The sequence below is a fragment of the Giraffa tippelskirchi genome, chromosome 13, assembly GCF_054371585.1.
Source record: "Giraffa tippelskirchi isolate mGirTip1 chromosome 13, T2T-mGirTip1v1.2.pri, whole genome shotgun sequence".
Taxonomy (NCBI): domain Eukaryota; kingdom Metazoa; phylum Chordata; class Mammalia; order Artiodactyla; family Giraffidae; genus Giraffa; species Giraffa tippelskirchi.
The window spans coordinates 20708059-20729513 of NC_137287.1; the positions used below are offsets into that span (position 1 = coordinate 20708059).

At 49.4% G+C, this 21455-nt stretch overlaps 1 protein-coding gene and 1 long non-coding RNA gene across 2 annotated transcripts; both read right to left on the bottom strand.

Moving 5' to 3' along the window:
* Positions 1-2851: 2851 nt before the first annotated feature.
* On the bottom strand, positions 2852-5011 carry LOC145531618 (uncharacterized). The gene is made up of 2 exons (XR_014072604.1): positions 4880-5011; positions 2852-3933 (listed from the first exon to the last, which is right to left on the bottom strand). It is a non-coding gene; the product is annotated as an uncharacterized LOC145531618 (long non-coding RNA).
* Positions 5012-5607: 596 nt separating this feature from the next.
* Positions 5608-21246, bottom strand: UBFD1 (ubiquitin family domain containing 1). The gene is made up of 7 exons (XM_081554515.1): positions 21184-21246; positions 20667-20996; positions 19162-19370; positions 16555-16620; positions 16296-16401; positions 11671-11753; positions 5608-9287 (listed from the first exon to the last, which is right to left on the bottom strand). Exons 1-7 carry the CDS (start codon positions 21206-21208, stop codon positions 9177-9179), a joined length of 930 nt encoding a protein of 309 aa, XP_081410641.1. The 5' UTR covers positions 21209-21246; the 3' UTR covers positions 5608-9176.
* Positions 21247-21455: the final 209 nt, after the last annotated feature.

Sequence of the window (21455 nt, forward strand, 5' to 3'; positions counted from 1 at the left end):
AGATCCAACAGGCAAAAAAACAGGCTGCACAGGACTCCTGATTGGAATGTACCTTAATTTAATATCTGGGGTAATTGTCCTGGCTGTTTTATCTCCCACAGCAGCTACACATTTTGCCAAAAATTGCAAATGTGTTTGTTGCTGCCTAAAATTCTGAAGTCTTAGCAGTACTGCCACTAAAGAGATTGCTAAAATCTTAACCACATACCTGCTGTGAAATGGCCCACTCATAACTGTTATGTGGTGGCTGTTCTCAAGTCTTACAGGAGCCAGAATGAGGGGGCAAAAAAAACAATCACACATTGCTTGGTGATAGTGGTATTTAGCATCTGGGTGCATGTTCAAACAGCAAAGGCCTTTTTGGTCTCAAAACTTGCTGTAAAGTTCTTTGAGAAACCTGTGTGCCCCTATACATAGGCAGCAAACTGGCCAAATATAGCATTCCAAAGTGTGTCAATCAGAATAAACAGGAGGATCAGTGTGTCTGCTGTAGGCAGGTCCCTTTGGGAAAGGGTGGCTGGGAGGCCTGTCACGACCTGTGTCTGGGCCCAGTGCTCTTCTATTTCCCCCAAACAGCCAGGGCACTCATGTACCCAATGTAACAATGGTGTGCCGGCCATTGCGGAGCACTCCTCCAGGCTGGCCCTCGGGTCACAAGTGTAGTCTGCTCATGGGAAGCTCACCATCTGGTAAGAGAGACCGTGAAAATCCATGTAATGTTTCACATTCAGCATCACCAATGATAACCAGCATTGATGGAGCCGCTCCTGAAGTCATGAGAGGACACGTCACCTTTGTGGTCTTCTTCATCGAACTGATCATGAAACAAATCCAGGTGGGACTTTAAAAAAACCCAGTGATGTGGAACAAAAAGGACAGGGTAACTAAATTAAAGGAGACCAGAGACTCATTAACTTCATGGGAAATGTGAAGCTTGAAAGGTTTGGGGAAAAAAATTCAGGATATTTTGAGGACAACTGGACTCGACATAGGTGGTAAAACAATGTTAAGTTTCTTACATATAATCAGTATTATGTAGTAAACTAACCTTATTCTCAGGAGAACTTAGAAGTGAAGCGCCAAGATGTCTGCAGGTGACTTTATTTATTTGGCTGCTCTGGGTGTTAGTTGTGGCATGTGGGATGTAGTTCCCTGATCAGGTATTAAACCTGGGCCCCTGGCATTGGGAGCTCGAAGTCTTAGCCACTGGACCACCAGGGAAGTCCCTGCAGGTAACTTTTGAATGGTTCAGAAAAAAAGAAAAAAGAGAAACGGTAGCACAGTGTTAACAAACGTTGACTAGGTGATAGCCCGTCAACTATCCTGTTTGAAATTTGTTAAAGAGAAGATAACATGATACGTGTAACAAAAAGTATATGGATGGCATTCAGCTGGATATCCAACAGTGTGGGATTGGTTAAATGGGAACAATTTTACACAATGAAAAATTGGTATTTTATTTGAAAAGTGAAAGTCACTCAGTCATGTCCAACTCTTTGCAACTCTATGGACTATACAGTCCGTGGAATTCTCCAGGCCAGATACTGGAGTGGGTAGTCTTTCCCTCCTCCAGGGGATCTTCCCAACCCAGTGATTGAACCCAGGTCTCCCGCGTTGCTGGCGGATTCTTTACCAGCTGAGTCACAGAACAGACTATAAACAGCAGGATTCCATTTCCATATGACACATACCAAAATGCTAGATTACCATCATGTGGTAGAAATACCTTGGCTTATTTTTGTTAATCAGTGTTTTCTAAATATAAACACATTTTGTGTAAAAAGTAAGAAATCTGTGAAAACTGGGAGTGGTTCATTAGGAGCCGAGGCTTGGGAAAGGCATTCCTGGGCAGTGAAGCCTGGGCCATGTTCCTAAGGCTCTGCTGGGGTCAGCCCCAGGGCACAGGCAGGAGCCACGGCAGCACCACGTGAGCAGACAGGAGGTGAAATGCCATTGATTCAGGCAGGGGTTATGACTGGAGGGTGAAATCCTGCGTGGGGTGGCCTCTGGTTAAAGCTGTCGCCGGGATCAGGTCACGAAGCAGGGCCTCACTTGTCTGGTAAGGAACTTGTAGGCAGTAGGCACAGGATTTCCCAGAGTAGATGCAGTCAGTTATACTTGAGCTCAGTGGTTGGTGGCTGGCTGTGCAAAGGGTAAACTGAAGCGGATGAAAGTGCTGGTTACTAGAAGAACCCAAGAGAAACATGCAGATTTGGAGGCTGGGATAAAGAGAAGACAGATTTCAAAAATACTCTGGGGATAAAAATAGCAGGTGGTCAGATGACAGAGGAAGTGAGAGTCTAGGGTATCTCTCAAGTTCATGGCTTGGGGCTACTGGTCCTGGGTGAGCTGCTGTCTGTAAGAGGGAAGAGAGGAGGGTCAGACTGAAGAGGGCTACAGGGGCTTCCCTGGTGGCCCAGCCAGTTAAGACTCCATGGTTCCATCGCACCGGGATGTGGGTTCAGTCCTTGATCAGGGAACTAAGATCTGGCATGCCACATGGATTGGCCAAAAAGTAAAAAGAAGAGGGATATCATTTCAGTTTGGGATGTTGGATTTACTTGTGGGATACCCAATCAGATGACAAGATAATGATCTAGAACTCTAGGCTGGAGTATGTTTGTGAGGTGCTTCCTCTGGACCCATTCCCTCCTGCTTTGCAGTTCCTCTGTGGATACTCCGACTCTGATAAGGGATTTACGTGGGAATGACTGACCCTCTGCTCATGAGATGGCCTCTTGGTGCTTAAGCCTAAAGTGAATTCTGCTTCCTTCAGGGATGGAACAGAGCTGGGGTGGAGAGCTAGAACTACGTGAGACTTACCATTTGAGATTTCTCTATCAAGCGCATGTACTACTTACTGTCTTTATTTTTTAAATGTTGGCCAAGCAATAAATATCAAGGTTCGAAGTTTAAAAAACAACTCACAAACATATGTTAGTACCATTAAGATAAATAAACCAGGGAGAAAAAAGAAAAAAAATATGAAAGCAAAACAAAGTAGCCAAGCTCTCTTCTAAGTTCTCAGCAGTCAGACCAGCATCTCAGAGCACAGACTCTGGGGTCAGACACATCTGGATTCTGAATCACAGCCTTGGTCTGTGACAGGAATGTGACCTTAGCTAGGTCTCTTCTCCAAGTTTCCTCAGATGGGTAAAGGGGCTGACAAGAGGTGGTGGAGTGGTGACAATGGAATGCACATATTTTATCTGTCCCAGTGCCTGGCAGTGGACAGACTCAATGAAAGAGCTGATGTTAAACAATGTGCCCTACCCCCGGCCCAGAGAGAGGGTTCAGGAGCACCCATTCACCACCGAGGCTGGAGCCCTACAGAAGGTCCTTTCCCAGTAACTGACCTGGCACAGAGCATGAGGTCCACAGCCTGCTGGGTGGTCTGCCACAGCTGCTATTTTCTACAGTCTGGAGTGTCTGTCACCTGAAAGCCCCAGACTCATAGTAAACTGAAGTCAACAGTAACAACACATCTCGATGCTAAGGTTATTGTGTCTGTGTATTTGTGGAGGGCAGGGTGACACACCAGTAAGAGCCCTGTCTGGTATTTCTACTTTGGAATTCTTGGGGAAGAAAACACTTCTCTTCCCCTTGGGGTTGCATCTGCTAGAAGCTGAGTCAACAGAGAACAAAGTAGAGCTGGGAGCTGGAGGGTCGTGCGCCCAATGTGACGTGAGCACCCACAAGGGCCTAGGTCTGACACTGGACTTTCTTGTTACATGAGCCAAATCCTCTTGCATAATTCAAATGAACTGAGTTTGTCACCAGTAACCGAGTCCTCAGTCATGGATCCCTGCAGTCGGCAAATCTCACATGTGGGAGGGAGGCCAGAGGACAGGGTGACTCTGCCAGGTGGGGGTGCCAGTTCCCCGACCACCTCCTCCGGAACCACAGCTCCAGAAGCCATAACAGTGTAACATTCTAGACAGGAAGGGAGGAAGAGAGCAGGGGGTCAGGATACAAATGACCATTAGAAACACATGGGCGGTGTGGGGAGGTTTCTTTAAAGGGAGAGCAGGACTAGCAACAAAAATGTTAAAAGGGTATTTAAAAAAAAATACAGGACTCAGAAACATAAGGATTATTGATTGGGAAGAACCAGTCTAGATGTATTAACTAGCATTACTAATATCACATCATCTATATATTAGGTGATATTACTGAATTGATATTTGTTTTCTTAGGTGAGGTACACGTGTCGTGCTAAGGCATAACAATGGCCTTACTTTTCCACACATGCTGCTTACATATCCACACGAAACACGTCATGACATCTGTAAGGCAGTCAAATGATTCAACAAAAGTATGCATGTGAAGAGAAGGCAAATGGAGTTAACGTTTTAACTGGTGAACCCAGATGAAAGCACGACGTAGTCACTAGCATTTTTCAACTTTCTGTAGGTTTGAAAATGTACAAAAAAGGGAAGACAGCAAGTGATTACAATGAGATAGAAAGTGGTAAAAATAGAAGAAACTTGAAAGTTAGCAGTTATAAAATGGGGTGAAGAGTAGGGAGGGAGTCTATCAGTAGAATAAGACAGGCTAATAAGGCTTCAGAATAAAAATAGCCTCGAGAAACTGGAAAAGGCAGAGGTTAATCCCAGCTGAAAACAGCCCAGTGGTGTTGGCAGAGGCCTCCTGGGTGGAAAGCACAGCAACTTCCTACAAGCAGGACGGGCTAGATAGACCCCCTCAGGCAAAAGCAGGCAGAAGTCCTCTTGTCCTCATGACTGTGTGGTTTGTGGGGTCCCTGCTGTAGTGTTCTGATAGCTACCCACAGTTGAGAAAATGCCAAGGTGTCTCCCCCCAAAATATGGTACGATATTCAGAGTGGAGTTCTCTGTCTGAGGAGGCTCAATCACCCTACCCGGTTTAAGGTGCCTGAAGTAACAGTTCAGAAGTGCCCTCTATGCAGACACAAGATTCCCAGGGGGCATCAGGCCACGTACACCATGGAGCACAGCCTCCACCCCGGTAACAGTCAGAACCTTAAGAATCTAACAGTGTGGTTCAAGGATTATGAGGTAACGGGAAACTAAAAAGAGCCAGGAAGGGGCAGTGAGATCAGAACCTTTAGGAACATTTACACAGTAGGGCGAAGAGAAGAGAGGGTCCAATGGGAGCAATGCTGGGTCAAAAACAGTTCTGACAACTCCAGTCACTGGTCGTGGCCAGGTCTCTGCTTTTGTCCCACTGTTGGTAACAGACCTCCCTCCCTCCTCCTGGGTCTTTGTGGCTTGCGGCTAAAGCTGCAGCTCCGTCTCCATGTTTTATCAAACGTGGCCTGGAAGAGTGTGGACTGGGAGGCGGCCTGCCCTCCACCACCCGGGGGCCAGGCAGAGGAGGGAGGCCCTGACAGGGACATGGCTGACCGCCAAGCTGGGAGCTGGACTAACACGGAGCACATCAAGTCGGATCCCTTTATCAGCTATTTTCAGCAGGAACAAATGCGGATATACCTAAGGGCCAAACAAGGAAGATGGTAACATGGTACCCCACAACTGGACAAAAATGACTCCGGGCCCAGCTTCAATGTTTGTCAATCCCCAGTACAGATCAGGCGCATGAAGAATTGGAAGGAAAAGGAGACACAAGTAATTATCAAACTTTAATTGATAGACTAATCTTACAGGATAAACAATAATAAAGACAGCTAGTCAAGGTTACACTTTAAAAAAAAAAAAATTTCCAGCAGCGCAAATCTAATAGACTAAATACGTTCATCTCCTCCCAAACAGGCATTTGATTAAAAACAAAAACCAGAACAGAGCGTACACCACAAGGAAAACATGGTACTTACGTACATTGTCAAATAAATCTGCAGAACTCGTTAGGAAAGAAAGAGAGATTCTTAGAAATTCAGAAAGCAGTACAACCACCCAGCCTGGCAGGTCAACTGACCAGATGTCATGCGCACTGGAGGGCTTCTGACCACCTGCGACTTCAGACAGGCCACCAGGCCCCGCGAAGAAGGGAACAGGTGCCAGTCCTAACTGGAGATGACTTGATCACAAAGCCTGAAGGCAAAAGGACTATCCTTTCCAAGACAACAGGCAAGGAGAGAAAGAGGTGCCCTCCGAGGACGAGGACGGGGTGGAATGCAAGCCGCCCTTGGCACACGGGGTCCTGCCTCTGGCAAAGAGGGCGGGCCAAGTGTGAGCGCCGGGACCTTTCCTCCAGGCACCTGCTGAGAGGGAAAGTAAGAAGCAAGGCAGCCCCTTCCAGCTGAAATCCGGCAACTGAGCGGCGAAGTGAGTCTCCCCGGCCCTCGTCATGGAAAGCAGGAGCCTAGAGGCCTCACCAGGCCCACCACGTCCATGATACAGCAAAGTGCACCCTTAGCTCAGCTTGACTTTCTTTTTAAAAAGAGCTGACGCTACTTGCAAAAGGCCCATCGTCAATTAAAATACTAAATACCAAAGAGATGGAGCAAGTCTCAAGACCGTCTTTCTCCATTTTCTGACCAGGCTGACTGCAACAGAGCTGAGGGGCAGGGACCCCTCGTCACTACTCTGCCAAGTGGCGGAGGGGAGGGGAGGGAAGGCTTGGTGTCCTGCGGAAGGGCTGCCAGTTCCATGAGAGAAAGCAGCCTCACCCCCCTGCTCGCCCTCAGAGCCCCGCGAGGGGTTCTGCCCCGGGGAAAGCAGCCCAGGCCGCCCCCTCTCCAGCGAGGACTCCACGCAGAGAGAACCCTGAGGGAGAATGAATACCGTGATGCTACAGAAGGGGAAAGAGTGTCTGAATTTGCTAACACAGATTTAGTCAGTACATCCTGGACCGTAAGAAGATGACAACGAGCCCGCTCACGGGCCGAGTGACAGACTAGTGAGCGCTGCTGGGACCCAGGCACGGCTTCTAATCAGACGCTCCCCTCGGGCGGCTCCTCTGCTCGCCAGGGCTTCCCGCAAGGTCTCCACACGGAGGGGGGCAGCCAGAGCCCAAGATCGGGCCAGCACAGTTCGTGGGCTCTGGAAAGCAACGCTCCAACAGGTCCATACGAAAAGATGTCATTTACAGTATTTATATATAAGATCTCCAAGTAAGGAAAAAAGCACCATTTTTACTTCAAATAAAAAGGCTCACACAGGCTTTGGTCCTGTCTTGAGACGACACCGGCCTGAGCGGAAGCGGTTTGGCCCTCGGGTAGCAGGGAGACGGGACGCACGCTGTCACGGGGAGGAAGGGGCGTCAGGTGGCGGGGGGGCAGCCACACGAGCGGGGCGAGGGAGGAACCTGGTGGGAAGGGCCTTGGGGAGCAGCCCCGTGAAACGGGGACAGGAGGCCTGCTTCAAGAGCGGGCGTGTGGCACTGTCAGGACGAGCCTCCGGGACAGGCAGGCTGGCCAACGGCAAGAGCATCATTCAAACCGTGATGCCACTCCGCAAGCACGCGACGCCTGTCAACTGCAAAGCGAGGCTTCCACAAGCAGCAAAGACGTGCTCTTTCCTCCAGGGACTGCGGGCTGACAAGGACAGAAGACCTACAGGTACTGCTCCTTTTGCAAGGGGTGGAAAACAGGCCGTCTCCTGGATGCTACACTTCCCAGACGAACTTGTGCCCCCCAGAAAAGCAAGAGGAGATTTTCCTGCCTTAGATGCGTAACCTGGCATGGACGACACCACAAAAAGCAAGAGTCGGTCTGGATGGGCTGGATTCTTGAACTACGGCTTAGAAGGGAAGGGCACGGAAGATCACCATCAACTGGCTCACAAGGAATAGTCATCTTAGGCGAACACATGCTAATACATTTCACAGAAAGAGGGCTAACAGTCTAGAATCCAGAATGTGAAGCTTGGGACATCTCTCGCCAAACCTTACTATGAGGGCCTGCACCAGTGAGAGGAGAATCGCAAAGACAGCAGCAGAGCAACAGCGAACAGCACAAAGGGTATCATTCACCAAGAGACTGTCCCTCCTTCCAGAGTCAACCAAACCACTGGGAGACGACAGAACTTCACGTGGACAAAGGACGTTAAGGGCTAAACCCGGAAGAGGGAGAGCTAATCACGAAAGCCATTTATCCCATTTTCGATGGTGAAATACATCGGCCAACCCACTAGGTCAGATGACTTCTTCTTGAGAAAGGCAGCATCTCTGAACCTGGGATGAAGGACACTTAAACATAACGCATGAGCAGAAGGACCGAATGCAGACGCGTCACTGAAAGAATCACTGGACTGCTGAGGGATCTCTCAAAACTGCCAAAGAAAGGAGGAAGGATCTGGGTCTGTGGCTGTATGGCTGTATAACTGGCTTCCACCTGGCTCCTCGCGGAGGGGCCTCTGTCAGCACACCCGTGCCAGGCTGGGCCTCAAAGCCAAATCAGCGAGGGCTGCAGGCAACTGTCAAAGCGGCAGTGCCGTCTCCCTAGAGATTGGGGCCCAAAGGGCAAGACGTTCAGACCGGAGTCACTGGGGGACACTCCGCTGCTCAACAAACACTGGAGCCCGTGTGAGCGTCCCGACCAGACCCCTGGCTCTTCCTCTCCTGCCATGCATTCACGAGCAGCCGCGTGGCAGGAGGGAGGCCAGGCAAGGAAGTGGTGATGAGGTACAAAAGGAGGAACTGACATCTTTGGGTTTTCAGAAAGAAAAATTCCCATCTAAGAAGTGAGAAAATAAAAAGGGAAAAGCATTCATTCTGAATCAGTGGACAGAGAAATATGGCTTACTAACCCCCACATTTTGCATACAATTTTATATGAAAAAGGAAAAAAAAAAACCCACCCTGAACTCATCACAACGCAGTCCAAATGTTTGCAACCAAAGAGTTATGAAAATATTTCAGGTGAAATCACTTAAAAAAAAAAAACCAGAAAGCTTTTGATCATTCCTTTCTAAACACAATTGGTAGATCTACTCTCAAACACACTTAAGAGTATTCCACACAACATGTTCAGAATTCAGATTTATTGATTTCCACCGTATTGACTTTTAAAAATGGTATGAAGCTGACTGCAAGAAAGGGAACTGGTGATTTTAAGTTAAAATTAAGCTAATGGTGAAAGTACATCACCTCTGGCTTCAGTCACCACATCACCTCAGATTGGATATAGATATTTTTGAACAAAGTTCCAGAACTCTGAAATCCAGGGATGCTGCAGGCCTCTCCCAGCAATGTCCTTCACTTTGGGTCAGTCTCCTGGGCCAGAGGTGAAAGTGCTTTCAAAAATACTGCCATTTCCCCAGCACAGTGTCTTTGATTGCATCCACATATTGAGTTGGAACCCAGTACACCCAGTAGTAAGAGGCTTCCGTGGGGCCCAACTGAAACGCCTGGAAGGGAAAAAGGAAAACCAAGCGGTACTTCAGAGGTCAGGAGACTGAGCATGCAGCACAACAAACAAGGGGAGGGCTGAGAAGTGAATTCATCAAAATGGGAAGGGGAAAAAAAAAAAAAAAACAACTGTGCACATGGGGAGCATTCTCCTGTCAAAAATAAATGCATAAATAAAACATAAAAAGGTGTGGGAGCGTTAGGCATAGCCAATCCTAAAGCGGTGGTTCCCAAACTCCAATGTGCAGCAGGGCCAGCTGGGGGCTTGTTAGATCAGACTGGGGGCTCCAGCCCTGAGACTTCCTGATTCCACAGAGTTGGGGTGGGGCCTGAGGATCTGCACGTCTAACAAGTTCCCAGGTGAGCTAATACTGCCGACCCAGAGACCAGTTTGAGAACCACTGCCCTAGGCAAACCTCCACACATGCACGAGGAAACAGACAGGAGTGTTGAAAGCAGCACTGTCAGAAATGATAAAAACCTGGAAACCACCTACATATCCATCGGTAAGGGAACGCAAAATTAAAAGTGACCTACTCATATGAACACTGGATTTACTTTTACAAGGTATGAACTGGATCTAGGGTGAATACAGATCATAATCGAGCCAAAAAAAAAGCAAGTTGCAGAACGATACATACCATGATACCATTTATGAAAACTGAAAAAACACAAAACAATACTGTATCTTGGTCATGGATACACGTGAAAATAAACGCATAGAGATGGGAAGGATCCACGTGATAAATCATGACAAGCGCAAAGGGGGAGGGGAAGACAATGGGGACATATTCACTGTTGATTGATTTTCTTTTATTTAAAGCAAGACTGAAAACAAGTTACAAGATATTTACAACAGTCATTTTTTGGTTGACGGATATAGGGGTTTGTTATAGTACTCTCGGTTCTTTTCAGTACTATTTTAACATTTCTCTAAAAATGAAAAAGCACAGCCACCCTTTTCTAAGGTGAACTGTCAATCTAGTGAAATGGCACCTGCAAAGAGGGGAATAGATATCCTCATTACAACAATGGCCAAGGCACTTAATGGTGCTTAGAAAAGAAAGGGGGTGATTAGAACCCACCTCTGCCAGCAACAGCTCCAGAGAGAAATCGGCATTTAAACTAAATGCGAAGGCAGTAGCCATCCACATCACTTCCTTAAAATATGTTCAAAATGGTCCACGCTACTTGTTGGAAACTCTTCTCCCCAGGCTGTATGAAAACTGTGGCTGTGAACCTTAATGGGGGTCAAGCTGGTGGGACAAACCTTTCAAAAGGGAGTGAAAAGAGGGGCCCAGATGACAATATTGAAGTCCAACTTTTAAAACAGAAAAAATAACTGAGCAGGCGAAACAAATCACCTGTAATCCTTTAAGGACTACACAGAGACTAGCAGGGCGGCCCGAGGGCCTGGGAGGAGACTGAGTCATCACCACCTCTACCAGGAGGAGGAGACCTGTGAGCTGGGCACTCAGGGCTGCACTGCCAACCATGGCCTGCCGCAACCCTGAGCTGCCAGACTCCCACAGGGCAGCACAGGGGATACGACTGGCTGACTTCCTAGAGCCAGGGGCCCTGCCATCTGCCAAGAGAAGGGTCACAACTGGATATGCCCTCTTCCTGGATCTTCCAATACCTCCCTCTACCGCAAACTCTGTATGCCAGCCCAGAGCGGCTGCTTCTCCCTGGGACGGGGCTGACATGGCTACGGCACGGTTGCCTCCTCCCATCCTATCGCTGCTCAGGTCCTGTCCCTGCCACAGCGACTTTGGAGCGAGGCAGCTCAACTTCATTTTTAAAGCAGCCCCTTCAACAGGGCTGGGAAAGCGGAAGGGGTCTGCCTCGCTGCTAAGGGTTGCTCGTCCTGGAGCTCCTGGCTCTGCTCTGCAAACCCGGAGAATGTCTCCAGAGGCTCTGTCTGAAGAGCAGCCGCTCCCCACAGGGTCCTCGGCCACTCGACGGCAGCCCCCTGGGATAAGCACCTCGCGGCAGAAGGGGGCACCCTGGTGCCCTCACAGACGCCAAGGCTAGTGGGAGGTTCTGTTTCATACATGAGACAAAACTTAAAATGAAGACCCACAAGCCATTAACCTCCTCTTTGCATTTATTTTCCTGGTCTAAAACCAAAATATTACAGATATGAGAGAGTCGCAAAAGATAAAAATGTATCCCCTTTAAACTGCATGAAGGTGGTGGGTGGAGGGGGCAGGGGTCAGGGTGCAAAATCAACAGAACTAGGAGTAGGTCACAGATTAAGTTCTAAGAATGGGAAAACAGGAGGGTCTTAAGACTGTGAGCTTTCTCCTCAGGGAAGACGCCACTCCCTGATGGAAGGGCAGAAGCAGGAGTCAGGGTGGGCGAGGCCGCCCAGCTACTTACCATCATGTGGTAGTCCTCATGTCCTTCGATAGGTTCACTGACCACATTTTTAATGGAACCCATGGGCAATTTCTCAGTCCGCTCTAAATTGAGAGGGATTACAGAGATTATTAAAGGCCCCCACCGCCCCCCTCGGCTCTACTCCTGTGATGACTCAGTGGTCCCTCCTCAAGGCTGACGGCTAGGGGATCCACCCCCACCCTCCAGGGACAACACGACAGCCTTCTGGTCAGTGCACTTCAAGCCTTGTTTGGGAGGTGGGGACTTCCTAGGAGCAAATGGGGAACAGGACTTGGCAAGTGTGTATTAAAGGCTTCCGAGAGCACAGATAGAGCTATCCTGGCGTTACTCTGTGGAGCCTCATGACTGACAAATACCCAGGAAACTCCTCTGCACCCTTTTCACCAAGCCCAGCCCTGGCTGAGGTCTTTGGTGCCTGGGATAGTCGAAGGGACCAGGAGGAGGCAGCTGTATCCCCCTGCTACTTGTATAGGAAGGGGGCTGCTTGGGGTTTTAAGACCAGTTTCTATCCCTTGATCCTGCCCACTCCCCTCCCAGCCCCCTCCCTCCCTCCCAGCCCCCTCCCTCCCTCCCAGTCTCCCACCCTGATCCACCTCACTCCCCCTCCCAGCCCCCTCCCTCCCAGTCTCCCACCCTGATGCTGCTCACTCCCCCTCCCAGTCTCCCACCCTGATCCCAGTCTCCCACCCTGATCCAGCCTTATCTGCCTCACTCCCCCTCCCAGCCCCCTCCCTCCCGTCTCCCACCCTGATCCAGCTCACTCCCTCCCAGTCTCCCACCCTGATCCAGCCTGATCCTGCCCACTCCCCCTCCCAGCCCCCTCCCTCCCCTGTCTCCCACCCTGATCCTGCCCACTCCCCCTCCCAGCCCCTCCCTCCCTGTCTCCCACCCTGATCCAGCCTGATCCTGCCCACTCCCCCTCCTAGCCCCTCCCTCCCAGTCTCCCACCCTGATCCAGCTCAATCCCCTTCCCAGCTCCCTCCTCCCTGTCTCCCACCCTGATCCTGCCCACTCCCCCTCCCAGCCCCTCCTTCCCTATCTCCCACCCTGATCCTGCCCTCTCTTCCTCTCACCCTCTCTCCCTCCACAGTTTCCCACCCCTCCAAACACACACACTTGAACAAGTTCTCTGAGAACATCCATAACCTCTTCTAGTTAACCCTCGGGACATACTTATCACATGGGGTCAGAAGACCTTCTGCAGCAAGTTTAAAGGATGGCAGGTAAGAAAGGAGGCAGCAGGGCATGCCTGGAGTGAGATGAGACTGGAGACAAGCAGCAGGAAAGGGGGTGGTGGCGCCTGTGCAGCAAAACCACCGCCCAGAAGCAGCAGACCCCTCAGGGACAGGGAGTTCTCAGCAGAAGGTGAAACCATGCTGTAAAAAACTCACTACGGGCTTTGCACAAAGCAAACATCTAAAAAAGAAATAAGTTGACAAAACACCAGGAACTTAGAGCCCTGGCTTGTCATCTAGCTGGTGACCTGAGACATGTTACTTCTATCCTATGGGCCTTGGTCTCTGAAAAAGGGGGTGGGGAGATGGGGCCTGAAGATGTTCATTCAGATTTTGACTTTCAATGGCTCTAACACAGTGACCCACCGGCAGGATCTGACCAGCACTGGTCTTTTAAGATGGAAACTGTTTTAAACGTCAGCCATTTTGAACTGTCCAGAGATTTCACACAAAAACATGGACTTCTGGCTTCTCTTGGAAACACAGAAGATTCAACAATCCTGGGCCCACATTCCTAAGTGACAGCAATCAGCTAGATTAGAGACCTGAGCGTCCTACACACAGGGAACATGCTCTCCATGGCAGCTTCACGAGGTCACAGGTCCCATCTCCTGCCTGGAGCTCATTCTTCTCGCTCCGCTGGGCCTGAGGCTATCAGTACTGCCTCCCACGCACGCTAGCAAGGACAGCTTAAGCCACAAGCAGGAGCCACTGCATGCCACTCCATAAAGCACCCCGTTGAGAAAGACGTCAACTAGCTGCTGAGACAGTCATTTCAGCAGAAAGATGAAGCCAGTGGCTGGAAGCCAACTCCCAGAACAAGCCGTCCTCCTAGAACAGTGCTTAGGACACTCAGGGCGCAGGACTCCTGGGCCCACAGTGAGAAGAAAGCCTGAGGGACACTGACACCACTGCCTGGGTGAGAATGGAAATCCTGGCCCTGATCAACCTTTGCAGACGTGCATGTTCACAGCCAGGCTCTTTAATGAGGCTGGTGAGACACGAGGCTCTCAACAGCTCTGAACCCTGATCCACCAAGATTCTTCCAAAGCTCTACCTTCAGGCCATAGCAGAAAGGTGGCAGCTCCTACGAGCTGAAACAAAACCTCTAACATACGAAAGGGAGGCTGTCATTAGCCCCAGCAGTTATGCCATTGTTTCCTATAGAACTTCATCACCTAGGAACCAATGAAGGCTTACACACTCAGTCCTCGTCCAGTTCCCCTACCTGTACTCACCCTTCCAGCCAGCAGCCTTGATCCCAGCCTCCCAGTAGGCCGCAGGAGTGAAAGTGCAGGCCAAGGAAGAGGCAGGGTTCCGGCAAGTTTGCCGATGATGGAGAACCAAGCCAACTCCCCTGCAAGGTCATGAGTAAGTGAGGATCTGACAGAGGTGGGACAGCTCATGACTGAGGAAAACTGATGATGTGCCAGGCTCTGTGGAAGAGAATGACCTACTACAGAGGTCAAAAGCCCCTGGGAAGACCGGGTAAGCCCTTAAGTATTATGCACAACTTGCCTTGCCCATGCAGTAAGAGTCAAAAGTGAAAAAGATGACTGAGGCAAAGAATCAGAAAATTGTTAGAAAACTCAAGCATCTTGGTGGTTTAGGTCTTTGTTCATTTTAAGAATCGGGATTGGGTTGAAAACGAGAAACCTATTTTCACATTTTACGATGATTAAAATCTCATTCCCCATCACTCCTGCTCCAATTATTTTCCCTAAAACTTTGGTCCCATTTTGGGATTCCCTCATGACTCAGACGGTAAAGAATCTGCCTACAATGCAGAAGACCTGGGTTCAATCCCTGGGTCTGGAAGATCTCCTGGAGAAGGGAATGGCTACCCACTCCAGTATTCTTGCCTGGGGAATTCAATGGATAGAGAAGCCTGTTGGGCTACAGTCCGTGGGGGTGGAAAGAGTCAAACACAAATGAGCAACTAACACCTCCTTGGTCCCATTTTAAGCAGAATCATACTAAATGGCCTGTCCCTGAAACCAGCTAACCTTACATAATGCGCAACACTATACTTCTCTTTACATTTACCTCGAACACTAAATACCTACAGTGCTGGCCAGAAACAGGTGAACTGGGCATGTTCGGTTCCCTCCAGGAATCTGACAGGGGACAGATAAGTCTGAGAGTAATGAGTGCTCCAGGGATAGAGTGGGGTGCTCTGTGAACAGAAGCGGCAGCAGTTCATTTGCAGGGTGGAGAGATATCAGAGAAGGCTTCCTTAGAAGAGCATGTTTAAGTAGGACCTTGGAAGATTTTTGTTAATAACAGGAACAGGAAGTAGGCATTCTGGGCAAAGGCACAGCATGACCGAAACATGATCTGTGCAAAGCACGGTGGTAAGCTCATGGAGTGATGCAGCTCAAGTACGCAGAGCACGACAGGGCAAGTGGGGCAGGAAGCTGGGTCAAAAATCTAAAAGTGGACCCCACGGTTGAGAATACCGGACACTATGTTGAGACATCTGAACTTGGCCTTAGAGAGCCTAAGGTTTTTGAGCACAGGAACCAGTGAGGAAAAAACAGTGTGGAAGATGAGCAGGACCGAAGAGATCGCAGATGGGGCTGGCATAGAGGGTAACTTGCTGAATCAACAGGCACAATAGAGGGGAAAAGAAAGAGACGCAGATAATTCTGGAATGTAACTGACAAGACTTTGAACCATCTGGGGGAAGGGGGAGGGACAATAGTCAGAGACACTTCCCAGCAAACAGCATGCCTGACTCCTGGACACAGGCAGGGCAGGTGGGGGGGTAGCAGGGGGCAACCAGGCAAGGAAGGAAGGCAGGTCCCGAGCCCAGGCAGACTCTGATCTACAGGGGCCAGGCAAGTGACACACACGTGAACAAAGCTGGCTGCAGTAAAAGATGAACGAGACAGTGAGGACTACAGCATGGTCCACCTGAAATGGCTACTTGGCTCCAGCTGATCTCTGTCTGCCGTGTGGAAATGTAGGTCCAGAATGGCTAGATCTTTTGCTTCTTTTCAAGAGTAGCCAAAACAAAAAACAAACAAACAACTCTGATCCAGTGAAATCTCCTGGTTTTCACAGACTGTGTGTAAACTCAGAAAACCCTTGTCCACAGACAGGACCTGGCCCTCACGCCACACGTTTGGAACCTCTGGTTCTGGCTGCAACTGAAGACCCAATGTTTGATGGACTGGCCCTGAGATCAGACTAAAAAGAATGAGGGAAGAGGGCCCAAATAGAGGCGAGCATCAAAAAGCAAAATCTAAAGCACACAAAGCACAGTGGAGAGAGAGATTCCAGACTGAGGAGCAGAGGTGAACCCAAGCCCAAGCCCTGCTGGGTGCCAGAGGCAGCAAGCCAGGAAGAGGCGAGGGCAGCCCATACCTTTAGTGCCGATCCACAGCTGGTCTTGTTCTAGCTTAAAGGTAAGCCTCACTTTTCCTCCAGACTTGTTGTACATGCCGGATAACGGTACAGCTGGCAGGCGCTCCTGGGGGCACAGGAGCACGGTAAAAGAGAAAGGAACCAGTAACAAGGCGAGACAGGAGAAGACAGGAGTTGAGGACACGACTGCAGGAACCTCAAGAAGGCAGAAGTGGAGCCTGGTTCCTTTTCAGAATGCTTACAAAGGCATCTGGCTTACCTGAGCACCCTTAACAGATGGCATCACGTCTTCAGGTTTTCCTTTATCCAACACTTTCCTGTGTTGCTATAAGTCAGAAAAAGATAATTATATGAAACAGCTGACTGCATTTCTGTCTTTTACTATCTCTTTGAAAAAGAGGATGAAGCAAGCCTTAATGTTTTGGTTCAAAAGCTTGTCCTGACTACAGATTATGGGTCCTTGACACTACAGGGCAGTGCTGTCCAGCAAAAATTTCTGTGAGGGGAACATTCTGTATCTGTGCTGTCCAAAACAGTAGCCGAGAGCCACTTGCGGTTGTTAAGCACTTAAAATGTAGCTAGCGTGAGTAAGAACTGAATTCTTAATATTACTGGATTTTACTCAGCCACATGTGGCTACCATAGTAGACATCAAAGCTTTATAGCAATCAGGATTTCCAGATTGCTAATTCACATAAACTCGACTTCCTTCTCTCCCTCCCCCGAAATCACCACTGAAAAGACTACACAGCTAGCTTAAAGAGAGCCACAAAGGGTGCTTGCTCTCCTGGAAGGTACAAAATGGGGACAGCCATTTCCGTCAACTCAAACTCCCACAGAAACCTGTAAGGATGTGACAATCAGCTCAGCTCCCTAGAAGGGACATTTCTTCAACAAATGGAGATTCAGCCCACTGCAGAAATCTTCCCACTACCCCACCCTCAACCAAGCTAACCAGAAAGCTCAAGAGCCACTTTTCCAAAGAGAAATGTTAACTACTCTATGGCCTGACAGTAAGCCTAATTCCACTCCCTCCTCAGGAGTTTGAAGCGGCTCATAAAGGCTTCTAATTAGGCACATGGCCCCCGAAAACTGCTCTGGTCTGGCCCAAATGCCTGAGTCTTGTTCCTTCTCCATCTGTGGCTTTAGAGGTACAGTCACTGTCTGGTCAAGCTAGAATTGTGTGTAATGAGTGGAAAGAAAGTAAACATTTCATTGAATTTAAGTACCAGGTGACCACAAGCCAGTTCAAACCCTCACTGGCATGGCGGAAACCCTCTGGTTATGAGTAACTTCAGAAGTGCCAGCACTCTACGAATCAGCCCCCGATTCTTGAACAAGCTGATGAAAAGCTGGGAGAATGGGTCCCTCTCATTAGGCCACCTTATGCCTCATAACCGGCATCAAGGGAACAAAGCTGTGTGGATTAGAAGCTTAATTTGACTCATACATCCCAAGTACCTTTTGAAGAATTTTCCCTTCACTGTGGAGAACAGTTCTAAGCCTGTTAAGCTACCATTAGTAACTCAAAACCTGTATTTAAGAGGCGTGTTATGCTCCAAGGGCGTGACCAGGGGAAAGGCTCATGTTTGACACGCTCCTATTTGACAATTTCGTATGTCGTGGCGAAGGAAGATAGGAAAATGGAAATGAACTCAACTGGTTCGTGTCACCTCATACCTGGAGGGGAAAATGTCCAAATAAACACCTTTCAGATGTGAACAGAGGTTTACAACCCATTAGATGAAACCCTATGGACAAACGTTTCGTATAAACATAGTACAATTTTAAAATACATTACATGATACTCTTTGTGGGGGTCTTGGGAAGCACCTGTCACCAAACGTGTTAACTTTTCTAGAGTAAAACATGACTATCAATGCTAATTCTGGCCGGGTATTGCTGCCTCATCTTTAAGAACACTTTTGGTTTTCAGACTTGGGGTTCTGGTAGCACACATAAGGGATTATAAACCTGTAACACAAAATTGTGTATCACACTGTTGGCCATGTGCCTTGATGCCTAAGGTCACTGAAATTAATGTTGGTCAAGGTCGGTCCACTCTCCACAGGATACAGGTTGAGTTGAGAATATCTATTATCCTGGCACACACTAAGAGTGGCCGGGAGGCTCTGTAACTACAAGCGGGGTTTGCTGGGTGATAAGATCGCAAGTGACTGTTCTTTCAACCAGTTCCCTCCACAGTGAAACACTCTTACTTTTCCCAGTTGCAAAAAAGAATTTGAATGGCTACAGTGAGCACAAAACGAGGCTGGATCTCTTCCATCTGAAACAAGCAACAGAGTATGTAAAAAATCAGACCCCCATTTCATGACAAGGAAGGAGGGAAGAAAAACAAAAATCAGTGTAGTTATCTTCTAAGTCAGCTTTGTTTGGCTTCCTGAAACAGCCAGTTTCAGAGGGACCGCTGAAAGCTACTGATTTCCCTACCTATGGAGAAAAAGGCTTGTTGACTTAGGGGAAGCCACAAGCCAAAAAAACAAATGTAAGCATTTGTATAAAATGGAGGATTAATTCTAATAGTGGCACTTTTCTCTGGTGCTAAATAGGAGAGAAACCCACATCTGTTTCCTTTCAATACCTGGTCTGAAGCCTGCCTTTACAAAGGCCTCATCCTAAAGTAGATAGACTTGAGACACACTGACCCGCCAGACGAGACAAAGATGCAAATCTCAGGTAGTTGTCACCTCCACTCAACAGCCAGCCGCACCCAACTGCTTGCCATAAATTTCCATCATGGACCCTGTCCGAAAAGGAGCTTATTCTAGAAAGGAGACAACCAGCCTAGGCTCGAGAAGACAAAGCCTCACTCTTCCTAGGACCAACAATCACACAACAGACTCACTTTCTGCCTGCAGAGGGGCTCCTTCTTGTTCTCTTCGGCCTTTGCGTCCTGCTGGGCAGCATCTTTGGGTGTGTTTACTGCTAAAACATCATTTATCGTGGAGCCAACCACCATGATCTTGGCCCCGCTGGTCACTTTTATTTCTCTCAATGTCTTATCCTCAGGGACAAGTCCCTTATACATGACTTTCTGCATGGCAGGCGGGAGACCTTGGGAAAATGCAGAGGACAGTGAAAAGAAGAAATGAAAAATATTCTTTGTACAACAGACCCGTAAGTGAATACTCCTTTATCGCTAATCACTGTTGTGCACTTAGGCAATTTACAACCCCTCTGAGCCTCCAGAATGTCATAAGAGCAATGACAATAGTTCCTGCTGTATGGATTTGCTTTAAGGACTAAGAGATGGGACAAATATAGAGCATTAAGTGCAGCACTAGGTATTAAGTAACCAATCAATGTGTGTGCTCAGTCGTGTCCAACTCTTTGCGACCCCATGGACTCTAGTCCACCAGGCTCCTCTGTCCATGGAATTTTTCAGGCAAGAATACTGGGGAGTGGGTTGCCATTTCCTCCTCCAGGGGATCTTTCCAATCCAGGGATCGAACCTACATCTCTTATGTCTCTTGCACTGGCAGGTGGATTATTTACCACTAGGGTCATATCAAGGCTTCCCTGGTGGCTCTGTCAGTAAAGAGTCTGCCTGCAATGCAGGGAACCTGGGTTCGATCCCTGGGTTGGAAAGATCCCCTGAAGGAGGGCATGGCAACCCACTCCAGTATTCTTGCCTGGGAAATCCCATGGACAGAGGAGCCTGGCAGGCTACAGCACACAGGGCTGTAGAGAGTCGGATACAAGTGAGCAACTAAACCTACCTACCTAGTGCCATATCAGGTATTATTTCTTCCAAGTAGTTCCTCAACTACTCTATGACTCAAATATTAAGTGAATGTCCACAAATATCACAGATATAGAAACCAGTAAGGTTTCTGCTTTTATGGAGCTTACAGACTACCCAGAGAAAGCTTAAAAAAAAATCATTTCCGATGGCAAAGTGCTGTAAATAAGATAAAACTACGGTAATAGGAGCTTCTGTGAAGGGACCAACATGATAGCCACCAGCAATGTTTCCCAAACTTCCCTTATTAGAATTACCTGAGACATTCGCTAAAAATAATTCCTGGCCACATTCCAGACCCACTGCATCAAACTCTCCGGGGGAAGGGCCTAGAAGCTATTAACTTAACAAATGCCTTAGGTGATTTTATTAGAAATGTTTAAGAGAGCTGGGCCTGAAACCCAGCTCAGCCGATTGGCTCTGATTTTAGATATCATTTTCCCCATCATCATTTTCCCCATCTGAATAACGGGCACATTACTACTTACTTCGGCAGGCTGTTGGTAGCATTGAGAAAACTAATGTAAGAACACAGGCAACGCGATACCTAGCACAGCGTATAGAGTAGGCAGTTGCGGCGGGGAATGCTGTCAGCGCCAGGGGATTACCTGTAATCGAGTGAATCTTCTGTTTCAGCTCGGAGCCCGTGCTGTCCAGGGGAAACTTGACGTCGTGCTTAGTCTTGTTCCAGATGATCTTCAGGTCCACCAGCTCCCTGCCCGCGCCGCCGCCCGCGTCCTCGCCGTTGCTGACCGAGGCCTGGGCCGCGGGGTCCCCAGGGGGCTGGGCCGGGGCCGGCTGCAGGCTGCCTCGCGCCGCGCAGGAGTCCTCGGCCGCCGCCCCCGCCGCGGCTTCGGCCTCCACGCAGTTGAGGGACCGCGCGGGCGCCTCGGTCGCCACGGTCTCGGCCTCCGTGTCCATGCCAGGCTCCTCCATGCCTGCAAGGGGGTTAGGGGGTGGGCGCTCGCCGCGAGCTGGGCCTGGAACCAGACTCTGCGCGGGGGCCGCCGGGCCAATGCGCCCGAGCCGGGTTACTGTCCCCCGCCCAGCGCCGGGTCACGTCCCCTAGGAGCGCCCGCTTCACCCCGGCCCGACCCGGGCGCCCGCCACCCCCTCCACACTCACCATCCGGGGCTCCGGCCGCCGCCATGATGATTGTGTACAACACCCACCGCTCCCGCAGAGGCCGCCGGGAAAAGGCGAGCTGGCTGAGATTGGCCCCCGCAGCAGCCCCTAATCTTGCACAGCCTGGCCGGAAACAGGTGGAGGTTTCTATGGAGACCCGCCTCCTCCGCTTCCCCGGCCCGGCCCCTGCCACGCTTTAGCTTTCTAGAACCGAGGGGGGCGGGCCCGGGAAATCGCCCGCTTGCGGGGCTCTGCCCCCTGGAGGCCGAGTG